At 48.7% G+C, this 21574-nt stretch overlaps 8 protein-coding genes across 8 annotated transcripts; 6 read left to right on the top strand and 2 right to left on the bottom strand.

Annotated features, from left to right (window-relative positions):
* Positions 1 to 995: 995 nt before the first annotated feature.
* Positions 996 to 1322, bottom strand: EPUS_09130 (uncharacterized protein; the record flags this gene model as incomplete). The annotated part of the gene is made up of 2 exons (XM_007807513.1): positions 996 to 1118; positions 1170 to 1322. The coding sequence occupies 2 exons, from the start codon at positions 1320 to 1322 to the stop codon at positions 996 to 998; spliced, it is 276 nt and encodes a 91-aa protein (XP_007805704.1).
* Positions 1323 to 3342: 2020 nt separating this feature from the next.
* EPUS_09131 (uncharacterized protein) lies at positions 3343 to 4086 on the top strand (the record flags this gene model as incomplete). The annotated part of the gene is made up of 2 exons (XM_007807514.1): positions 3343 to 3350; positions 3402 to 4086. 2 exons carry the CDS (start codon positions 3343 to 3345, stop codon positions 4084 to 4086), a joined length of 693 nt encoding a protein of 230 aa, XP_007805705.1.
* Positions 4087 to 4113: 27 nt separating this feature from the next.
* On the top strand, positions 4114 to 4779 carry EPUS_09132 (uncharacterized protein; the record flags this gene model as incomplete). Its single annotated transcript, XM_007807515.1, has 1 exon — positions 4114 to 4779. One exon carries the CDS (start codon positions 4114 to 4116, stop codon positions 4777 to 4779), a length of 666 nt encoding a protein of 221 aa, XP_007805706.1.
* Positions 4780 to 5789: 1010 nt separating this feature from the next.
* Positions 5790 to 6094, top strand: EPUS_09133 (uncharacterized protein; the record flags this gene model as incomplete). Its single annotated transcript, XM_007807516.1, has 2 exons — positions 5790 to 5951; positions 6014 to 6094. 2 exons carry the CDS (start codon positions 5790 to 5792, stop codon positions 6092 to 6094), a joined length of 243 nt encoding a protein of 80 aa, XP_007805707.1.
* A 315-nt stretch (positions 6095 to 6409) lies between these two features.
* EPUS_09134 (uncharacterized protein) lies at positions 6410 to 8674 on the bottom strand (the record flags this gene model as incomplete). The annotated part of the gene is made up of 2 exons (XM_007807517.1): positions 6410 to 7249; positions 7307 to 8674. The coding sequence occupies 2 exons, from the start codon at positions 8672 to 8674 to the stop codon at positions 6410 to 6412; spliced, it is 2208 nt and encodes a 735-aa protein (XP_007805708.1).
* Positions 8675 to 9372: 698 nt separating this feature from the next.
* EPUS_09135 (uncharacterized protein) lies at positions 9373 to 13140 on the top strand (the record flags this gene model as incomplete). Its single annotated transcript, XM_007807518.1, has 1 exon — positions 9373 to 13140. The coding sequence occupies one exon, from the start codon at positions 9373 to 9375 to the stop codon at positions 13138 to 13140; it is 3768 nt and encodes a 1255-aa protein (XP_007805709.1).
* Positions 13141 to 13643: 503 nt separating this feature from the next.
* On the top strand, positions 13644 to 14882 carry EPUS_09136 (uncharacterized protein; the record flags this gene model as incomplete). Its single annotated transcript, XM_007807519.1, has 1 exon — positions 13644 to 14882. One exon carries the CDS (start codon positions 13644 to 13646, stop codon positions 14880 to 14882), a length of 1239 nt encoding a protein of 412 aa, XP_007805710.1.
* An 879-nt stretch (positions 14883 to 15761) lies between these two features.
* EPUS_09137 (uncharacterized protein) lies at positions 15762 to 21163 on the top strand (the record flags this gene model as incomplete). The annotated part of the gene is made up of 3 exons (XM_007807520.1): positions 15762 to 19090; positions 20283 to 20803; positions 20901 to 21163. 3 exons carry the CDS (start codon positions 15762 to 15764, stop codon positions 21161 to 21163), a joined length of 4113 nt encoding a protein of 1370 aa, XP_007805711.1.
* Between the last annotated feature and the right edge of the window lie 411 nt (positions 21164 to 21574).

Raw genomic sequence — 21574 nt, forward strand, 5'->3', positions numbered from 1 at the left:
TATTAATAATATCTTTATTTTTTTTAAAGCCTTTTTAATAAGCTTATCTAAAAAATGCCTTTACTAAATTTAGCTTTATTATTAAGAATAAAAAGTAATATAAGTAGTAACAAAAAAGAACTAAACTAAAAATAAGAAGTAAAAGAAATAATCTAAGTTAAACAAACTAAGAAAAAGGCGTATTATTAAAAGTTAAGTAAAACTAGCAGAAAGAAAGAGAGAACATTTCAAAGAGCAAGCTACTAAGCAATAAAGAATTATTTATCTTTTGAAGACCTACTAACCAATAATGCTAACAAGGATAGAGGTATCTCATGTTTATTTAGATGACAAGACTAATTTAGGGCCCTAAGTTCCATGAACTAGGCCCCTAGATATCATCATCTAAACTTAATAAGAAAAGGCATGATATAACAATGAGACCATGATGCATGATTGGCTGGTAGGAGCGGAAGAAAAGGTAACTGAGCAGGACCTGAGCAGCCTGAGCAAGTGGGTGAGCAAGCTGCGCCGAGGATGAGCCGAGGATGGATAGCGCCTGAGCAGAAGCGGCATGCTGACTAACCAGATGGAACTTCACTAAAAAAAAATAATGTGGTATAATACCAGAGTATTACTAATCTTTTCAAGCTGAATAAGAACACTTTCTATAAAACCGTTGTCACATAGTGCTATCTTTAGTCAAGTTCTTATTGCCCCTAGAGGTCTGCTATAAGAAGGCAGACCAAATTATTTTAGAATAGTGGGCGCTATAAGCACCCCACTGTTAGGAGCCCAGACAAGTTCGGACTTCTGTCTCGCCTACGACTTTCTTCACTCTTGCTCTACTGAGTACTACCCACTAGCTATACTACTACCGAGCAGGCAATAGGTTTATAACCTGAAACGAAATCTACTCTAATGTACAATCTAAAGGCTTGCGCCACAGAGCACACCAGGTCTAGCTCTCTTGGTCTAAAGTTACACTCATGGTCATCTACCTCACAATTCAAATTTCAATAAACAGATTGCTCTCCATAATCTACGGAACTTTGCGAGTGCTTTTGATCCTCCAACTCCACCTCGTAGTCATCTGTTCGAAGGATGGCATTTCTGGCAAGGTTCGTTTGACTTTCACTCTGCCTAGTTATAAGATGTAAGTTGGTTAACTTTCTGCTTGTACTTAATACCTTGGCAGAGTGCTGGCTATCGCCGTTCCGTGGCCGAAAGGTGGAATACTTGCTGTGGCGACTGATGTTGCTGTTATCTTGACGGCTCTCATTGCCACTCTTATTTAGAGCTGTTCTGATCCTCGACCATAGATCTTGTGAGCCACTAGCCATGGTGGCTTCGTATTACACGGGTACAGTGAATAAAGCCGTGCCCGACCCAAATATGTCAAAAACCCCCCTTAAGCTCGGTACACACGCAGTAAGGATAAAGAGGTTCATGACAACTTGACTCCAGATCGCCAGAGTGACATGAGTCCAAGACCTGTCGTTAGACTCAAAGTAGCTTTTCAACGACACTAGCTGAGGGTTCATGAAGATTGGATCCCTATCAGAAGCAGATTACTTAGCGAGCGTCTCCAGATAAGATCACATGAACTTGCAATATTCTTGATACGAACAGAGCCGAAACCTACCACTTTATGGTAGCTTTTGTCTGAATGGACCACATCATAAACACGGGTATGACTATCAAGGCAATATCCGTGATCATGTTGAGCACTCCGAGGACGAGATAGAGTGCCCACCGATTCACGCATGTGTCGTCGTCGAGGGCCCAAAGCGAAGAAAGCTGGCACTCGAACGCAAGGCCGAAGATGCCAGCTAAGGCCTAGGCGACTACTATGGCTAAAGGTGCATAACACGCCATGTGAATGCGTCTCTGTAGAGAAATATTTGTGACAAAAATGACAACAGAAGCCTTTGCGAAAGCGTTCGACACGATAAAGAGGATGTATGCTGCAAATGTGTACTGGATAAGATCAGTCTCAACCATCAATCACAGTTGGGATCACAATTGGGTCTTGGGCGCACTTTTGCGTAAATCTAGGGAGGAAAAAGAGAGAGCGTATTGGTGCTGACCCAGGCCATGTTTGCATGCTCTCACGATGCAAATGGTCTCAACCAAAGCACTCGTTGTCAAGACGAGAATGAGCCAATCGTATATTTTCATCGCTTGCAGATGCACTCTGGTCACAATCTTGGCCGCAACAACCATAATAGAGTAGATGAGAAAGACCGTGCTGGCGACAACGACCCATGATGAATGATTATCAGGTGAGATTGGGTAGAAGGCAGGAGACTCTTGACCTGCCATTTCACGATGCCCAAAGTAAGTAAACAAGTTCGAGAACGGCGCAGGAAGTGTGCAGGTATATGGTGGGGCAACACAGGGCTATCCAAGCCTGTCGCAACAACTCACAGATCAACAATAGCCATGGCAATCTTTTTCAATTTCCAATACTTTGAAAGGGGACGGAGCCACACTAGGTTGAGCCAGGCTTGCCACCCATAGTGCCACCGAGAAGTGACCTATACGGAGTACAAGGATCCTGACCAGTGATTCTAGTTGATACTCTGTCAATTTAACGAATCGTACGATACGAATTGTGGTTAGGATCCAAAGCCACGCATAGGCCACAACAGAATTAGCGAATCAAGAGACTGTGCTTTCTTACTTTATTTGGCATAACTGGCATGACGCTAGAAGTTATCATTTGGCGGCATCGTAGTTTTCTTCTTGACACGGGGAAGCTAGCAAGGGCGTTCCCCGCACAGTGTCTAACTACTACAAGCGACGACCAGCCAATGTGGCATTGTGCCAACTGTTCCACTGCTGATCGAAATTCGACCTTGATAGGCCTGTCAGAAAAGCGTGGCGGGTCTAACGTAGTAGAGTCTGGATACTGGACAGAGCCTTTGTCTGCGCCGTTTCGATCACTAACTAGTTACCAGACACCGGGCCGTTCGCCTTGCCTAGTTGCCAGTAACATGCTAGTCAGGCATGGAGTATTCACGAGCAGCTCTCGAAAATCCTCAACCCCTCGATCGTTTGTCACTTCTCTTGCATACCACCCTTCTATCCTGAGAACACTCATTCAGTTGCTATGGCCCCCCATAATGGAGCATATGAATTACGCATGACTGGAAAAGAGGATAATATAAATAATGTTGCCAATCGAGTTCCACACCACAATACCGCATCAGATGACAAGGTTGAATATGGCTCTAAGCAGCGGATGCCGCTTATCGGAGCAAATGGCGAGAATCTGGTCAGTGTGACGAGGATACGGAGGCTATTCAGCTTTCTTCAGATATTGCATTTTCTTTGACATTTATGAGTACATGGGAAGGCATGAATTCGTGAGTGGGACTGAAAAGCAGTTCAGGGAAGCTCGAGCTGACCTTCTGTAGCAACCTATTCTTTGCCCTCTACGAAGGAGGCCCTCAAGTCATTGCCTGGAGTATCGTAATTGACTTTTTCGGCGCCATTGCGCAAGCGGCATCGATCGCAGAAATGGCCTCAACAGTGCCTATCGCTGGCGCACAATATCATTGGACATATCACCTAGCACCTCAACCTGTGAAAAGATTCGCTACTTGGATGCAAGGTTGGATGACCTGGTTTCGCTGGGTTTCTCTACTAGCCGGCGCTTCCAACATCAGTGCCATCGTTGTCCAGCAACTGGTTATGCTAAACAATCCAAATTACGTTCCCCAGACCTGGCACGTAACTCTCATCATGGTCATCATGCTCTTCACCCAAGGTATAATTAATTCCATTGGCTGGATGTTCGCCCTTGTCCCTTGGCTCGAACTCATGGCCGGTATCTTACACATCTGTCTTTTTGTTGTCTTCATGGTCATCTACACCACAATGGGCACTCGGCACAGTGGGGAATGGATTTTCTTTGAACATCAGATCTCCTCCGGCTGGACTAACACTTACGTCGCTTGGAATCTCGGCATGCTCACTTGTATTTGGTCGTTTACGGGCTTCGACGGTGCAGTCCACATGTCTGAAGAAGTCCGAAAAGCCAAAGAAGCTGTCCCTCGTGCAACCTTCTGGTCCATTGCTTTGAATGGCGTCCTTGCCTAGGCTATGGTCATTGCAATCCTCACCTCCATGGGCTCCATGGACGACGTGCTCAACTCGGGCTTCCCTATTACCACGATTCTACTTCGCGTCACGGGCTCTGTCAAAGCCACGACTGCGATGCTTTCTGGCCTCTTTGTCATCTGCTATTGGGCTACCATTGCCTCTATCGCCTCCGTCTCTCGTCTCACCCGGGCCTGGGCCCGTGATGGTGGTCTACCCCGATGGTTTGCCTTCGTCCACCCTAAGCACCTCGTACCTATTCGCGCTGTTTGGCTGTCACTCATCATTGTCATGCTCATATCTCTCCTCAATGTTGGATCCACCGCCGCTTTTGGCGCCATTACTGCACTTTGCTCATTCGCCCTCTACTTCTCTTACGCCATCGCCATCGCCTCCATGCTCTACGCGCGCTGGAGCTCTGTCCACGGCGGCAAGTCACTTGAGCTCGGTGCCTGGAACTTGGGTCGCTACGGTGTCTATATCAACAGTTTCGCCCTTACCTACACCATTTACTGCATGATCTGGCTGCCGATTCCCGGCACGCTGCCTGTGACTGCGGTGAATATGAACTATGCAAGCCCGATTTTTCTGTTTGTTTTCTTCTTTGCGCTCTTCTTGTGGTTCCTCTGCGCGAGAAAGCATTGGGAGGGCCCAAATGTCGCCATCATCGAGTTTATCAAGGCTCAAGAATAAGTGGTGCACGGATTAAGTAAAAGGACATTTCATTACAGGAATTCAAACCCTGTAAGTACTCGCTAGTGATCCATGGACTACTGCTAGAGATGGAATACTGCCCCTCAGGCATAGCTCCGAGTCCCATGGGAATGGCTTGTTTTTGCTGTGATACTCATTAATACAATATGTGAACGTGAAATGGAATATGGCAATGACATTGCCTTAGGGATTAGTAAGTCCAATATAGTGGTTATTCTCATTTACTAAGGACTATGAGAGTTTCAAAGCAACGACCCCCCTTAAGTAGGGTCGATGCTGTTTCCAAGGAGAGAAGTCAGGATACTAGATAAATGGGGATCGTCCAAGCCTCAAACAGCTAGGTTATCCTTGCCAAGCCCGAGATGCACCCGATTTAACTGCGGGAGCTTGGCCTCAATTCAGTTGTCTCTGCATCGTTCCAGGTGTGGGAGACAGCTTTGTTTTCGACCTCAATTACAGTATGGACGAACAAAAGGTCTTCATTCCGCCAAAGCGGGTGAACACTGACTATCCGGTATCTTCTCGCTACCTACAATCTGCATCTCTACTAACATCTTGATCCTAAGGTGATCGATACAGACCCGTCTGTAACCCCCACCCCTCAATGTCGAGACCATTAGTTTTCTCGATATTCTCGTCTCTCCTAAGGCTGATCAAGCTCCAGACATTGGCGACGCGCCTTCCGCTATGCTCGTCGCGAAGACTGGGCCTTTGGCGCGGGTATTGGTGCCATGGGCCCAGCATTCATGCTGGCAACTGAGCGCTGGGCACCCTCCTGGGCAGGGAAAGGCGCTTTCCCACCTGTCTTCAGATTATCGTGCGCCATGGGAATTCTAGCTGCCGGATTTCTGACCTGGGAACGGAGTTGCTGTATGTCACCAATCCTGTGGAATTCCCCATCTATGTTAAGGCAACAAGGGTAAAGATTAATATGCTTCCTCTCGGCAGTGCGGCTCTATGGATGGACAGAAAATAACAGAGAAGTCGAGATGGATATGCGGGAGATGGTGGATAAAGTCAAGAAAGGGGAGCCACTGTACGGACACAGCGAGCTCACGCCCTACATGCAAGGTGTTGCGGCAAGAAACAGCAGATATTCGGCGCTCCTGGGGCATGTTGTGCCGTGGATGAATTTTGTGAATCATAACCAGGTATGTCCGTAACGGGCGCAGGAAGCAGCAATTTCTCGACTCTAGAGCTAACATGCACATAGCATGGTGTAGATACAGCCAAATATTATCAGCAAGCAGAGCGAGAGCTGGAAGCAGAAAGACTAGGAAAAGCCGAGTCATGAAGATGATGTCCTGTCCCAAAACAGAGCAAAATCTGAGAGGACATTCGGGCAGCAGTGGGCTTGGCAACGATTGACATTTTGTACATATGCTAAAGGCAGGTAGCGTTTGAGACGTTTTACATTGCTAAGCCATGCAAGAAATGCTGAACGGCTCATATCTACCTCCAGATGACGTATCCTATCGTACACCACAGGAATATGCCCTGGAAAGCATCATGCTTGATGGAAATGACGTAGATTCAGCCATGCTGAGAATCTATGGTCGACGCCTGCCGACTCTGGTCTAGACATTGATTTAGGGGATCGATAGGCCTCTCATGCCGCTTTGAAGGTCTCGCTTGGAAAGAGTAGCCTGGTGGGCTTATCGAACCTTGCCACTTCTCTGATCCTGTCCACCATCTGCGACTTATCCTCCTTCCTGTACCGACTCCTAAACATATTCGACAGATCATTCGTGGTGATTCCTGCCGGTGGAATCGCTGCATAGACCTCTGCAGCTGTTGGATAAGTTGACGGATCCGGTCCAGGACGAGCTGCCTGGACCGGCACAGCCGCTGGTTTGGGCGACGAGGCACGGCTCCCACCCTGAGGTGTTGCCACCTTGGGCGACCCGGATCCATCTTTGTGCCCGAGATTGAGCTTGAGACGTTTCTGTTTGCGGCTGTTATCGGACATAGCACCCCCATCGCTATGTGCAGCAGTCTCAGTGTCGGAACCAGGCCCGAGAGCCAAACTTTTCCGCTTCTTTGCTGGGTTGATAACATTAAGATGTGACGTGTTGGAGTCTTTACGGACGCCGCTCGTTGGGGCAGAGGAAGACGATGGCACGTTGGCAGGAGAGATTGGTCGAGAGGGGTAGGGAGTTGGTTGAGTGGATGACAAATGTCGATTTTTCTTTTTCTTGCGGGAAAGAGATACGTCTGTCCCTGAAGCATCGGAAAGATTGGGACTACCGGGTCTTTTGAGAGATTTCGAGGATGAAGACCTTTTCATACCACCTTCTCTATCGCTCGCTGTGCCACCATGCTTTTCTTTGCGTCCAGAAGGGGTGTTGGTTCCTGTTGATGCGCCAGAGTTTTTAGCCTCAAGTTCAGCCTTTGTCTTCTTCTCTGCTTGCAGACGCCGACGTTCAGCTTCAGTATTCTCTGATTCGCTCTATGGTATCACTGTTAGCACTATCCACTGGAAGGATGACGTCGGCAACGTGCATACCGTAGAGCCGAATGGATCATCAGAGTCACTCGCATGGTCAAAATTTTTCTCTCGTTTTTCTAAAGCCCTCTTGATCCCTTTACTTATCAACTTCTTTCTCTCCTTTTCTCGCCGCTCCCGTTCTTCAGCTTGATCATACTCGATCTCCTCCTTGATGCCGAAAATGTTGGCGTTCAACTGATCTTCCTTGATCCTGCTTTCTGCCAATTTCTCGTCTTCATCCTTTTCGAAAAATGTGTCACCCTCCTCGTCATCCGCGAAATCCTCTTCCATGTTGAAATCAAGATCTGCGCCTCCATCTTCCCTGCCAGCTGCTGTGTCGTCTTTTGTGCCAAAGAACGGCCTGTTACCTCTTGACAATCTTTCAAGCTGAGCGGTTTTGAGGTTTGCTTCTCTTTGATCAATTATCCACTGAGGATCACGCCCTTTCTTTTTCATGGCGTTCTCGGCTTCTTCAATCGTCATGGTTTTGAATGTCTTCCTTGGCTTGAATTGATACATCTTTTCTATAGGTAGAACCCGAAAACGGCCGTTCTGTGCGTCTATGGACTGCTCGTAGACAAACGCAGCATGTACGTTTGAGGATCCGGCCTGATTGGAACCAACATAGCAGTGTTTGTTGTCAAAGTCCTCGATATGCCAGGGTAGCTTCTCCTCATAGTTGTTCTGCATCTTTTTCCGTTCCTCTGGAGTGTAGTCTCTGTTGAAAACCTGCGCAGTTTTCGTTTTGATGATGTTAGACCTCTTGCCAGAATCGACAGATGGTGCAACTTGCGCCAGATTTGCTTCGCGCTCCAGCCGCCGCGCCTCTTTTCGCTTATCGAACTCTTCTCTCTCTTCAGCATCCATTCCATCGTTTACACCCTCACCATTTTCCCCCTGATTTTGTTCAGTAGGAACCGACCGCGGATCTCTGCGATGAAGGCGAACAGGTCGTGTGAAGTCCGCTTCATTGCGGATATCGATAGGTCTGTCTCCGCTGAACTGTAGGACATGGTATCGCAGACCATTTAGGAGCTCTCGCTTTGTTGTAACAAGTGTGTAGTCACGGTATGCGACACCATCTACTGTGCCATTAAGATCGCTGAAGCCGCTAAATGTTTTACGATCACTTGGGGCTGGAGATGCCCGTCCTGGAGAAGGTCCACCCAAGGGAGCCGGTGAAAGTCCAGGTCGAGGCTTTAACACTGGTGGAGGGGCGCCATTGATACCCGGCTTCGCAAGAGGCACCGCGGCTTTGTAAGTTGGTTTCTTCTTCCCCCCAAAAAGCGGATCTGCAGCCTTCGGCTTTTTCTTTAGAAGAGCGACACTGCGCTGAGGATGTTGGTCATGAGACACAGGGTCTGTTGGCGGAAGGGAAGGGTTCATTTGGAACAAGGGATGTTAGCTAGCAGATGTAGATAGAGTTGGACGCAGGAAATAGCTGCAGAGGTATGTCACAACCGACGGAGCCTGGCGCGAAAGCAGCGAGTACAGTCATGGACCTAAGTCGACAGGATGCTGGGCTGAGCGACAGATAGTGGCTTAGATTCCCTGCTGTGCCAGCATCCTTGGTCCAAGGGCAAAAATGTCAATGCTGATGAAAGGAATGGCGGCTCTGCGGGGAGCTCTGATGCTTGAAGCGTGCCAAGACTGCCGGCGAGACCGAAACGTGCTATTCGCAAGCAGGCAGCCACAGGATCAATACTCTGATATTCACTACCCCTGCTACTAGACCCATATGGATACAGAGCATCCACTTAATGTACGACAAGTGAATCTTAAACTGCTTCGAGGTTGTCATGAAAAATTCTCGTCGAGTGGTTGCTGAGATACCTCAACCTGCTGCATGCAGGTCAATCCTATGGAGCTCACCATGCTTAAATCTGTCCACCCATCAGCATTGTGACCGCAGAGTCTCTCTCAAGAGCAGGCTTCTGAACCATTTTTATACCCACCACCAGTAAGGCGCATCTTCAACGTGAAACGTCCAAGTGGCCTTTCCTTGCAAATCTTCGCATTCGGATCTCTTCTGTGAATCGTGTCCTCCATCCTTGAGGGGAACTACGTCACTGAAATCCACGGCCATGGACCAGTCTAGAGCAGAACCTCCAAACAACCTACCTCCCTTGGTGCAGCGGCAGCTCGAAACAGCGGCTCAGCAAGTCTCCTCGTCTCGAGCATCTGCGAACCGTGGGCGACAGCAACACCATCATCCGAACCAGCGTTGTGTTGCATATCGTGGACCATCTCGCCGAGGGGATTATCCCAATCGAGGCAGAGCTAGGACTTCACAACTCGTGCAACCTTTTCATCAGCTCTCCAGAAATCAGCAACCCTTCCCGAACCGTGGAGGCCAGCGTTCAAGAGGATTGTCTTATCAAGCCCGGCCTCTCTTCACTCGTCAAGATCAGGCAGCCGTAGCAGGTCCTCACCCGCCAACGCCTCCTTCACCTAATGCTCTTTCGACATTTCAGCCGCCTCCACATCACCCTCCAACTGACTCCCATTTGGCTACAACTGTAACTTCTGATTGCTCCTTCTCCATTGCTGGGGTTCCTTCTGACACTTCTCAACATCGACTTGCTTCAGAAGCCTTTCCAGCTTTAGGATCCCATCAGTTTGCTTCCCAGAACCTTTCACAACCTACGAATAATCCATCTCATTTCCGATTTGAGCATCAAAACTCAGCCACGTCTCAGTACGCACCTCAAATGAGCGTCGACACTGCACAAAGGTTCTTTGAACGCGCCTCAACTGGAGCATATCGCGGCAATGCAAATTACTCACACGTACCTCAACGTTCGGGTCCCAAGGTTGGTGTTCCTACGTTTATGACAGACCAGAACTCTCCTGCTCGTGGCATTGCTACTCAGCCGCGTCTTTACAATCCTGGTACAGATCGTCGTCTGTGCGATCCTAATTCGCACTCGCAAGCCGACATTCACCGTCAGTGCCAATACTTATCGTCTCTTGCAGATAGAGAAACCAACAAGGAGCTGAACAGCAAAGAATTGCATGAGAAGGAAGCTTTCAGAAAGCGATTGGAAAAAATTGTTCAAAAGCTTGTTGCTGACTACGCTAAAGATCATGTCACAGTCAATCCGAAGAACGTGCGACTTAAATGTTATGGCAGTCTTGCTAGTGGCTTCGCGGTCCCTGGGTCAGATATGGACCTACTTTTGATATTCCCAAAAGACCAAGGACCCGTTGGCCCTATTGAGGTGGAGTCTCGCAGAATGATAGAAAAGTCACTCCTAGACCTTGGGTACGGGGCCCGTTTGTTGACGAAGACGCGGGTTCCCATCCTTCGAGTGTGTCAAAATCCAAATGCTGAGCTTCTAGCAAGCCTGAGGAAGGAACGTGAACGATGGGAAGAAGAAATGGCACTTGAGGAGAAAGAGAGAACCCTCCTTGCTTCAGGTTTGGACCCCAATAGGCTTCCTTCAGATATCACCGATGAAATGTCGGACGCCGCTACGGTCACGTTTGCGGAGCTCGATGCCGAACCCTCCATCATACCTTTACCGCCATCGCCAGTCCGTGCTCATGCCAGTCTCGAGTACACGTCTGATGTCGGCATACAATGCGATATCAACTTCTCGAATTACGTTGCCATCCACAATACAACTTTACTGCGCTGCTACTGCAAATGCGATCCACGGGTCAGACCGATGGGGCTTTTCGTCAAGGAATGGTCCAAGGCGAGGAAAATCAACACACCTTATCATGGAACACTATCCTCGTACGGCTATATTATGATGGTACTGCATTACCTCATGAATATTGCTCAGCCACCTGTCATTCCTAATCTTCAACATCTTGCAAAGAATGAGGATGCTTGGAATAACAAGACAAAAATCGAACTGTTCGAAGGCTTCGACGTGCGCTTCATCCAGGACGAGGATATGCTTGAAAGACGTGCCCAAGCAGGGCAGATGACGAAGAATCGAGAGTCTCTTGGTTCACTACTTCGTGGGTTCTTTCGCTACTACACCGATAGCCGCGGTTTCCATTGGGTCAACGACGTTATCTCAATTCGTACGCAAGGGGGGCTGTTGACGAAGAAGTCGAAAGAGTGGACCGAGGCAAAGCGCGCTGGCAAAGACAATTCTATCAGACTGCGTTATCTCTTCGCCATCGAAGATCCATTTGAAACTGACCATAACATCGCTAGGACTGTAGGTCATTCTGGCATCGTCGCGATCCGCGATGAATTTCGTCGCGCGTGGGACGTTCTGAGCAAGATCAAATACGCTGAAGGTCGCTGGGTGTGGTACACGGACCAAGGCGGGGAAGGTGAAGATCTCTTCGCGAAGGCTGATGATCGTGGCGATTTGCTCAGGCAAGACCAAGACTATTACAAGGAGAAAATGAGAAAGCTTAGGGAAATGGATAAGAAGCGGGAGGCCGAGCTGAAGTCAGCAGATAATGACAAAAGCGCCTCAGTCGAGAAGCCTGATGGTAGGTGTTCGGTACCATCCCATCCAAGCGGTCCCCAGGGTAAAGCGAACGTCTGCGGACCTCGCTCAAACACCTCAAAACCTAAGCTAATAAATTCGGATTGTGTCCTGCAGAATATTCCAGTCCGAAAAATGAGGAATCTGCAGAGGAAAATGGCGCCAGCCACCGAAGAGAGAGTAAGCCAGGAGAACAAAGCAAACCCTAATGTTGTGAAGAGCACATCGAAGCACGATGATATATCTAAATGGATCGAGTCTACTGCAGAAGCCAGCCATCGCACAGAGATAGGTGTCGAAAGTAACCGGGAAAAGAAGTCTGAGGCTACGGTAGATCGGAAGTCATCGCCAAAACTTACGGAGATTAAGCAGAAGATTTTGGACGTCGTGGGCCCTCCCCAAAAGCGTCCTCTGAAGTCTTCTCTAAGTCCCACTGGGCCGAAAGTACAATCCACTTTTCACACTGGTCATGTCGCTTCCGTATGTGCCATGAATGATACTAACCGATATCCCACGATCAATGCCAAAAATCCGCTTTCCGCATGGGACGTGAGGAATCGAAACGGACGCTGGTTAACATGGCGTGATGAAAAGATCCGCGAAGGTACTTGGGCGACCCCCCAAAACCCTGTCCTCCGTGATCTGGATCTGCGATATCCATATGATGCAGCTCGCGAGTTACCTGATTTTGAGCAGCAGCACAGGATTGCGAATGTGCGAGCCAAACGTAATCAATACTTCCAGCGGGAAAAGGTCGACGGAGACTTCACCGAGGTCGAGGCACCTCCTGGCAGCCAGGTTGTTAAGTCTACTCGCAAAGATTCAGCAATATCGATGAGCAAGTCTAGGAAATCTCTGGGTCCACAGTCCAAATCTCGTCCTCAGTCTGGACTTCACAACCAGGGTCTTGAATGTACTTCTGCTCAGCAGAGAGATATCCCAAAGCCCCCGTCTACATCAGCTTTCACGTTAGCCCTCTCCTCAGATAATCCTGAAGTGATCCCCGATACCGAACTCGAGGTTGGGCACATTCTGGAAGACGCTTTGCTTCCAACCTGTGGCCCTGACCCTCAAGACTACAGACATGATTTCCCTATCCCTACTGCCTTGGACTTCGAATTTGACCCAGCCCAGCTACGTGATTTAGGTATTATAGCCCAGGGTGGAAGCGGATGTGCACGAGGTATTATGGAGCAGCAATATGGTGCATATGACTACGACGGGTTCCGCAACATTGAATTGAGCAATGAGTGGGGTGGGGGAGGCCGAATGGGTGAGCTCGTCACCGACAGTGGAGGGGTACCGATTGTGGACTTTTCGAGTCCTGAACCAATGCCATATGTGCAGCGTGGAGACGAAGAAGGCTTAATGAGGGAACTGCCTGCTGACTGGTAGCCAGGATTGGATCTCAGGCAGTGAGGCACGGGACGTTGAGAACACATGTGGGCTTGAAGGCTGGGTTGTGACGAGGATGGCGCCCTTATTCTCAATATGATGTGCATGCTTGTGGGTATTGCATTTGAGCGCTGCTGGTCAAAGATCCATGCAGAAAATACACATATGATAGAGGTTCAGCTTTTTTTAGGCTCTGACATTCGGGCGCTTACAACATGTATAGCACTAAATTACTACTCTTGCATCTTCATAGGAAGCTTCTCATAGCAACATTGTAGTCCTTGACTTGCATATCGTTCCACGATCTCTTCAACCTATCTTGCGGTGCCTCCTCACGTGAAAGCGTGATAGTACTATCACGCATATTGTCAAGCTCTAGTCTGATATTACATCTGTTCCCCCTTAATTAAGGTGCTCAATTATAAAGTTCTTAACTTAAATATATTCCATCGTCTACTACCTTTTCAATCTTGTTTACAACCTTACACAGCCCTCACTTCAACATGTCTCCACGATTACCTGATGTCTCTGAAGACTCGGTATTTTCAGTGACCTTGTCTGAAGCGGCGGCACGAGCTGATAGATTTATATCACGGTTGGATGAAGATCCGGTGACAAGACTGGGAAGACAACTCTCACACAAGTCTGTGATCTCAACCGCCTCATCGTTCGCCCGGGAACAAGAGGAGGCCGCATACCGGAGTGAAATTCGGACATTTTTGTTTCTTGATCATGGGTTTTGTGGAGATATCTTCGCGTATACAGGCAGGAATCAGGTGTTGAAGCGGGCGATCAATCATGATGACAATCTATGGAACGATTATCTGATGGGTTCCGACGTCCACGCAAAGTTTTCGGTAGCAGAGAATCTCTTTGCTCCACATGAGCCACCATGCATCCCCAAACCCGAAGCCTGCATATCTCCTGAGAACGAAAGATGGTGGGCTCAAAATGGCCTAAAATTCCCGGACGATCGTCAAACAGAACAAAGAATGCCAATTATGATTCTGGAAAGGATCCTCCCCCTTTCAAAGCCAATCCGAGACAATCTCATCGAGGTATTTCATGGACCGAGAGGGAAAGATGAAGCCAAAGCAGCACCTGGAAATCGGAATTGTGTTGCGCGGCTTTACTTGGGCAAGCGTAGACAATCCGAGCGGCCTCCTTCATGGTTTCGGCTGAAGAACTTTTCATTACACCTCAATCAAGCGGAAATGATTGGTCTCGACATCAAGACATACGCAACCGAGATGGCGATAGCACTCGCACTTTGTCATTGGAGAGTGCATGTTGATGCCAATGATGTAGAGTTTGTACTCGGAAGCTGTCCTACCACACAAAACTTCGCTCCTCTAACGAACGAGCAAATCAAGGCCCTCGCCCCTTACACAGACACTGATCCAGATACACGATATGACAATTACCGGAAACGATCAACGCATCTATGGACGATAGATTACGACAAATGCAGGACAATGACCCTGAATGAAAGCGGAGTCAGTCAGGCAATTCACGCAGCTGAGGAAAATGACCCATATTTCCCAAAGCCACATGCAGAGCTTGAAAGCGACCAGAAGCTCTGGGAACATTTTAAGTCGAACTACCTATCAGCCAGCTCCAGAGTCATGATAGCCGATGCGGTCAACGAAGAAGCAAGAGCACTGCCGATTAAGTTCATAGAGGGTTGGGAGGTCTATCGGAAAGGGAAAATTGAGCGCCGATCGGTAGATGATGATTTTTAGCTCCGTAGAGGAGGGGGCCAGTATGTAGTAAACTGGGCACCATAACTGTAATAAGGTTAGACTAAGACCTCTGCACAGGTAGGGTACTTGTTCAAGGCAAATCAAATCAAAAAGAACAACACTAGATCAGCTTTCCGGTTCGAGGGACCAGTTGTGGAGCAGTGTGGATCAAACCCTCAACTGGTGGTATGTAGCTATCTAGAAATCTAAGATGCAAAGTTCGGAAAAGATAGCTCCGTTGGCGCCAAGGCCCCACAGCGGTTACAGTAGTACTTTGTGATACTGTTGTGGTATGTAGTACGAAGACGTGGGACTTCGGCCCAAGGAACGTTCCTGAAGATCACCAAACATGTCTCTTCTACTGGGGTACTATTGAGGGGAGGGGGCAATACTACGTACAGACTGTTAGGTGGTGCTAGTAGCGGCTAGTTCTGATAAGTTACAACGCTTCACAATCTGATTGGCTTTGATCTGCCTCCTTGGCGCCCGCTGTAGTACTGTGTTTGTGTGATCAATAAAGCTGATAAATTGGAAATCGTTCTTGAAGAAACGTAGATAGACAATAAGATTATAGGAATCTGTGTGTGCTTCTTTAGTCAAGTATTTGAGGTTCTTTTATTGAACGAATGGAGATATAGATCATCAGATAATCTGTAAAACAGCTGTTTCGGAGCAAGCTTACTAGCGTCAGCCTAACAATATTTACCCCTCGGAGTACGTCATCAACCCTGGAATTTCTTTTTCACGATCTCGACTCGGGACAGAAGCCGCTGGACGTGATCGGACTAGCCTGGCCATGGGCAATGCTGACTTTTTTGTCGGAAACAGTCGCTTTGCTACAACATCCTCGCGTTCCCAACTTTTCGGATTCCTGCGACGATGCCACCCTTCCTCCCACGCAAACGAACCCCGCCACCAGGCTCCCCAAGTTTACCCACGCCCAGGAAGAGAACAAAGCTTAACGATGTACTAGACGCAGATCCAGGCCAATCTTTTGACCTCCAAGCCGCAAGAAACTTCACATTGGGAGATGATGACGAGTCAAACTCCTCGTTGAGCGACATCGATAGCGACGGGTTCGAAGATGTGTCGCATGCCGGCCAAATACCCTACAAAGAAAAGAAAAGGAAGGAGGAGGACCAGGATGAAGACGTCGATTGGGAGGACGCAATGGCAGAAGGTGGACCTGTCATCAAGAAGCATGTCCCGATGATGGGTGGGAATCTCGAGCTGAACCTGTCAAGAAATGTCGACGAGATCGACCAGTACAACTTGACTCGAGCTGTTACAACGAGTAAGAAAGGCCCAACAAAGATTGAAAAAGAGATCAGGTTACAGACGCATTGCATGCATGTACAGTTTCTGCTCTACCACAACGCTGTTCGTAATTCCTGGAGTTGTGACAAGGAAGTACAGGATATATTGGTCAAGCAGCTACCTTCAGGCATCGAGAAAGAAATTCAAAAGTGGAGAGTTGCGAGTGGGTTGGAGACCGCGGGAGACGTACCGAAGGGGAACACAACGTCGGTATCAAGGAGCAAGTGGAAAGGGAAGGCAGCGGCTGCTCAAAATGTGCGGATCCAACGAGACTGGGGCAAGCCGAGCAATCGGGTGGAAAGTGGAAAGCCAGACCTTAGTCGAGGTGACCCGATTCTTCCCCTCCTCAAAGTCCTGGCAGCATACTGGAAAAAGAAGTTTTCAATCACGGCTCCAGGACTTCGCAAGAGGGGCTATGCATCAGCAGCAGTGAGACAAAGGCAGGTCAGATCGTTTCAAAATGAGAAACATGACCCTATAAAACATGGCGAGAGGATCGAGGACCTTTCTGCATTCCGCAAATTGGCCAGAAAATGCCAAGGATCTCGTGACGTTGGTGCACAGCTATTTACTGCATTGCTGCGTGGCATAGGGATAGAGTCGAGGCTGGTTGCTAGTCTGCAACCAAGCGGCTTTGGTTGGACCAAGAACGAGCAAGCTGAAAACAGGATTTCTGAGAACGTCGTTGAGCATGATATTGGAGAGGGCTCAAGCGTTATATCTAATGAAGACCGACCATTTTTGAATGAACAGCGCACAATGGACAAGCGTAAAAACAAACGGGGTGGCTCCGCAGGGCGAAAAGGCGACATTAAAGGGAAGGGCCATATTGATGATCCAGTCAACCTAGACACTTCGAGTTCAGAAGAGTTTACTATGTCGGAAGTGGACGACGCTTCCGTTGCTGATGCTACTCTTGCCACAACATCGCAAAAGCCGTCCAAGTACGACCGAGACCTTGTGTTTCCGACTTATTGGACGGAAGTTGTTTCCCCCATCAATTCAACGGTAATACCAGTATCACCACTGGTCTTACCCAATCCAGTGGCAAGCACTGCTGAAGTACTCTCCACTTTCGAGCCGAGGGGGGCAAAGGCGGACAAGGCAAAACAGGTAATGGCATACGTGATTGCACACTCCTCGGATGGGTCCGCCAAAGATGTTACTACCAGATATCTAAAGCGGCGGATGTGGCCTGGAAAAACCAAAGGCGTTCGTATTCCAATCGAGAAAGTGCCAGTCTACAACAAACGTGGAAAGATATTGCGATATGAGGAGTATGATTGGTTTAAAACCGTGATGAGCGGGTACGTTAGGACCGAGAAGATGCGGACCACAGTCGACGATGTCGAAGAGTCGACGGATCTGATCCCGCAGCAACCAGAGAGGAAGGACCACAAGCAAGAAGGCGACACACTACAAAGCTTGAAAGCATCGGCAGAATTTATACTGGAACGTTTTCTAAGACGAGAGGAAGCTCTAAAGTCGAACGCCAAGCCAGTGCGTACCTTTCCTACTGGCAAGGGCGATAAGCTAAAGGAAGAGAATGTCTACTTGAGAACAGATGTAGAACGGTGTCTCTCCGCCGAAAGCTGGCACAAAGAGGGAAGGCAGATCAAAGAAGGGGAAGTTCCACTGAAGCTTGTTCCAATTCGGGCAGTAACTTTGACCAGAAAAAGAGAAGTTGAGGAAATGCAACGACAGACGGGTGAGAAGCCCACACAAGGGCTTTACAGTCGTGACCAAACCGAGTATATTATTCCGCCACCAATCAAAGATGGTATCATTCCAAGAAATGGTTATGGTAATATCGACTGCTTCGTCCCTTCCATGGTGCCCAAAGGGGCTGTTCATATACCGATGAGAGGTACAGTAAGAATATGCAAAAGGCTGGAGATAGACTATGCAGAAGCCGTGACAGGCTTTGAATTCGGCAAGAAGCTCGCCATACCTGTGGTCGAAGGGGTCGTGGTTGCCGAGGAACACGAACAAGCTGTGAGGGACGCCTGGGAGGAATATGCAGAACAGCAAAGGGTGAAGGAGGAGGGTAAACTCGAGAAGGCTGTGCTTGATTTGTGGAAGAGAATACTGATGGGGTTGAGGATTCGAGAAAGAGTTAGTGATACCTACGGGGAGGATGCCGAGGCCAGTGATGTGGCCCTGGATGATGTCGGAAAGCCTGGCAAACTCCATGATGTGCTCCCTCGTGACCATGGTTTTGATGGTGAGGATGCTGCTTCGGTGTATGGTATGCAGGACGGCGGTGGATTCCTGCTTCCACACGAGAACGATGAGAATAGAGCAGCCTCGTCCAATGAGCTTGTCGTCGAGCATCATGATTCCTTACTACAACCGAAATACAAAGAAGCTGAGCAGTACCCTACGCCCGTTTCGACCACATCCACCGATATGAAAGAGCATTCCCAGAACCGGAAACACATCGTGGCAATCACTGGTGCTTTAGATCTATCCGAAGCCGAATCCACCGGCTATAGGCTTGGCGCAGAAGAAAGCAATATCACACAGAGGCCCGCAAGAGAAGGGAAACGCTCTTCGACTAAACAACAACAAAATCCACCCATAGTGGTCGAGATTCCAAAGAAGGAACGACAAGCCACCCAGAAGAGGTCGCAAACCCCTGGTCCAATTCCAATTGAGGAAAGATCCGATCTTGCACTTGGAGGCCCCAACGGCGACAAGGGTGATGATCAAACAAAGGCCATGCAGCGTTCTATGACAACAAGCGGAAAACGTAGCTCAGGAAGAGAGAGAAAGTCGGCCTCGGAGCAAGAAGTGGCGCCGAAGCGCAAGCAGCAGCCAAGGAGAGCAAGCAGGAAAGCTGCATTGACGAGTCCGTATTTTGGTCTTGATGGCGATGGCGACGGAGACGAGTAGGCTAGAACTAACATGCTGACGGTTACGTGCAGTATTCCGTCTTAGCATGGGTTGTATAACCTGCTACAACAGTAGGGACCTCAAATGACGCAGTTGTATCCCCTTGCTGTGGACAGCAATGAATGTTTCTCCAGCTATTTGACTGCTCAACTCCACCAAACCCCGATCTGTCCCACCCGTGGTGCAGCCTGTGTGACCCTACGTCCCTCCTAACAAACAGGTGGTTCTTTTCGATTCCTGGTCCTTGGGGCGGTCACGTCACCTATATGAAAAATCCTTCACCACCAGCTACATCCTTCATCGACGGCCTAGATAGACTTTGATACATCCGATAGCATTCAAGCTCGTATAGAACAATGGGTCTATTGGCTTTGCTACATGATAACTAAGTAGGAACGGGGAGTCTGGAGCCCGTTGGAGGTGTCGAGGCGCGGAAGTGCGTCTAGAGATGGGGCAAGGAAAGCCAGGGTGAAGACTTTCCGTATGAGGAATGAATCAAGGCATTTCCGACCATACCGAGCAGGAAGTAGAGACAGAACGGCCAACACGTGAGTAGATCAGTTACGGAGTATCTCAGTCTGCTACTATCTACACCAATCATCGTCTTTCACTATTTTTTCAAGGATGGTTTCGTTTTCTTACCGTTTCTCTACGCATGAGTCCTTGAGCCTACTACGGTAGGAGACATAAGTATTTGTTGGCTCTAGCTAGAAGTTTGCTATGCAAAGTCAAGTATTTCTATCGTCTTTGTTGGCTTCAACGGATGGATGCCTTTGTTGAGCCGTGTGAAAGGTGTGATCTCTTCACCACCCAACGACTGCACTGCTTTTCAATGAGCGGAAATGCGATCGACTAGCTTCTGCTCTGCGAGAGGGCCTCAGCATCGCTAAAGGAAGCGAGCCTCGTCTAGTCGAAAGAAAATATCCTGGCGGACTCCGAAGAGGGACACACCCATACTCCCATCTTTCTCAATCACAATAGAGATGATAATGTAGTAGACATGGCTTTGGGCAGGGAGATGCGGCGCACATTGATCGCATTGGGGACGCACAATGTTGTATGGAAACAATATGAAATTGGAGGAGATTGAATACCAGCACCGGAGGGGTTTGAAGACCTCGTGGAGTTCCTGTCATAACCAATGGGGTGCATGAAGTACAAGTATGTAGTAGAGATTGACAGTGTCAGGAGCTGGGATCGGGAGATGATGATTTTTAGCTCCGTAGAAATTCCGCCCTGGCAACGAGCACAGACAACAAAGTCAAGACTCACTTTTTGTCGCTCCACTACATCTTCTGCCCCAGACTTCAGTAATTCCAACATCAAACACATCATTCGCACTTTACAGCGCAGACCTAATATCGGCCTTGTAGAGGCTATTCACATCCCGGAAGCTCTACCTCTTAGTATCTCTGACAATGGTACGACCATACATGCCCAGCATTCGTTTCTCAACCATTGCCCGCGAAAAATCCGAGACCCTGATCAGTTTGCTGGATCCCTAACTGATTCTCCAAAAAGAGCCCAGCTGACATACTCCTCCCAAAACCAACAGGCCAGCACAAACTACAAAGAAGCCTTCTCCCTATTCGACAAACGCGGCAACGGGCGCGTCTCCCTCGAATCCCTCGGCGACCTCCTCCGAGCCTGCGGCCAGAACCCCACCCTGGCCGAGATAAGAGACCTAGAAAAGACGGTTGGTGGTGATTGTGCGTTTGTCCCCACTTTTTCCGTCATTCCTCCCCCCAAATCACCCCATTCTAACACCTAAGTTGACCCTTGCGTGTGTGTGTGTGTTCGAAACAGTCGATTTCGAATCCTTCTCCAAGATCCTCAACCGGCCCGGCGGCTTCCGCGACCCGGGCGAACCGGAAGAATACTGCCGCGGCTTCCAGGTCTTCGACAAGGAAATGACGGGCTTCATCGGCGTCGGCCAGCTGCGCTACATCCTCACCAACCTGGGCGAGAAGATGAGTGATGACGAGGTCGACGAGCTGCTCAAGGCCGTCGACACGTCCAGTGGCGAGATCAATTATACCGAGCTTGTCAGGACGATTTTGGCGAATTGATGCGTCACTGTTGCTACTGGTGGTTGGTTGTGGTGGGAGGAGGAGTTGAGGACGATATATGGGATGGATGGATGGATGGATGGATGGAAGGGAGATGAGAGAGAGTCGTGTGTTGATCGGATGACACTGTTGGAGTACTGATACAAGGACATCGATTGGCGTTTTTTTCGTTTTCATCTTTGCACCGGCCAGGATCATGAGAAGCGCGCTGTGGACATCTTCATCCTCTTGCTTGATTCGAGTAACTATTCAGGCGTCATGACCGTGCAAATAATCACATCCACATGTCCATAACACACAGCTAACCAAGTAGCTGCAGTTCATCTGCCCCCTATGTGTCCTGCCTCTCTCCTGAACTCCTTGATATTGATGAGGATGGAATTCAAAGTAGAGAGAATGCAATTTCTTCCG

The sequence above is a fragment of the Endocarpon pusillum genome (genome assembly GCF_000464535.1).
Source record: "Endocarpon pusillum Z07020 unplaced genomic scaffold scaffold7110, whole genome shotgun sequence".
Lineage (NCBI taxonomy): Eukaryota > Fungi > Ascomycota > Eurotiomycetes > Verrucariales > Verrucariaceae > Endocarpon > Endocarpon pusillum.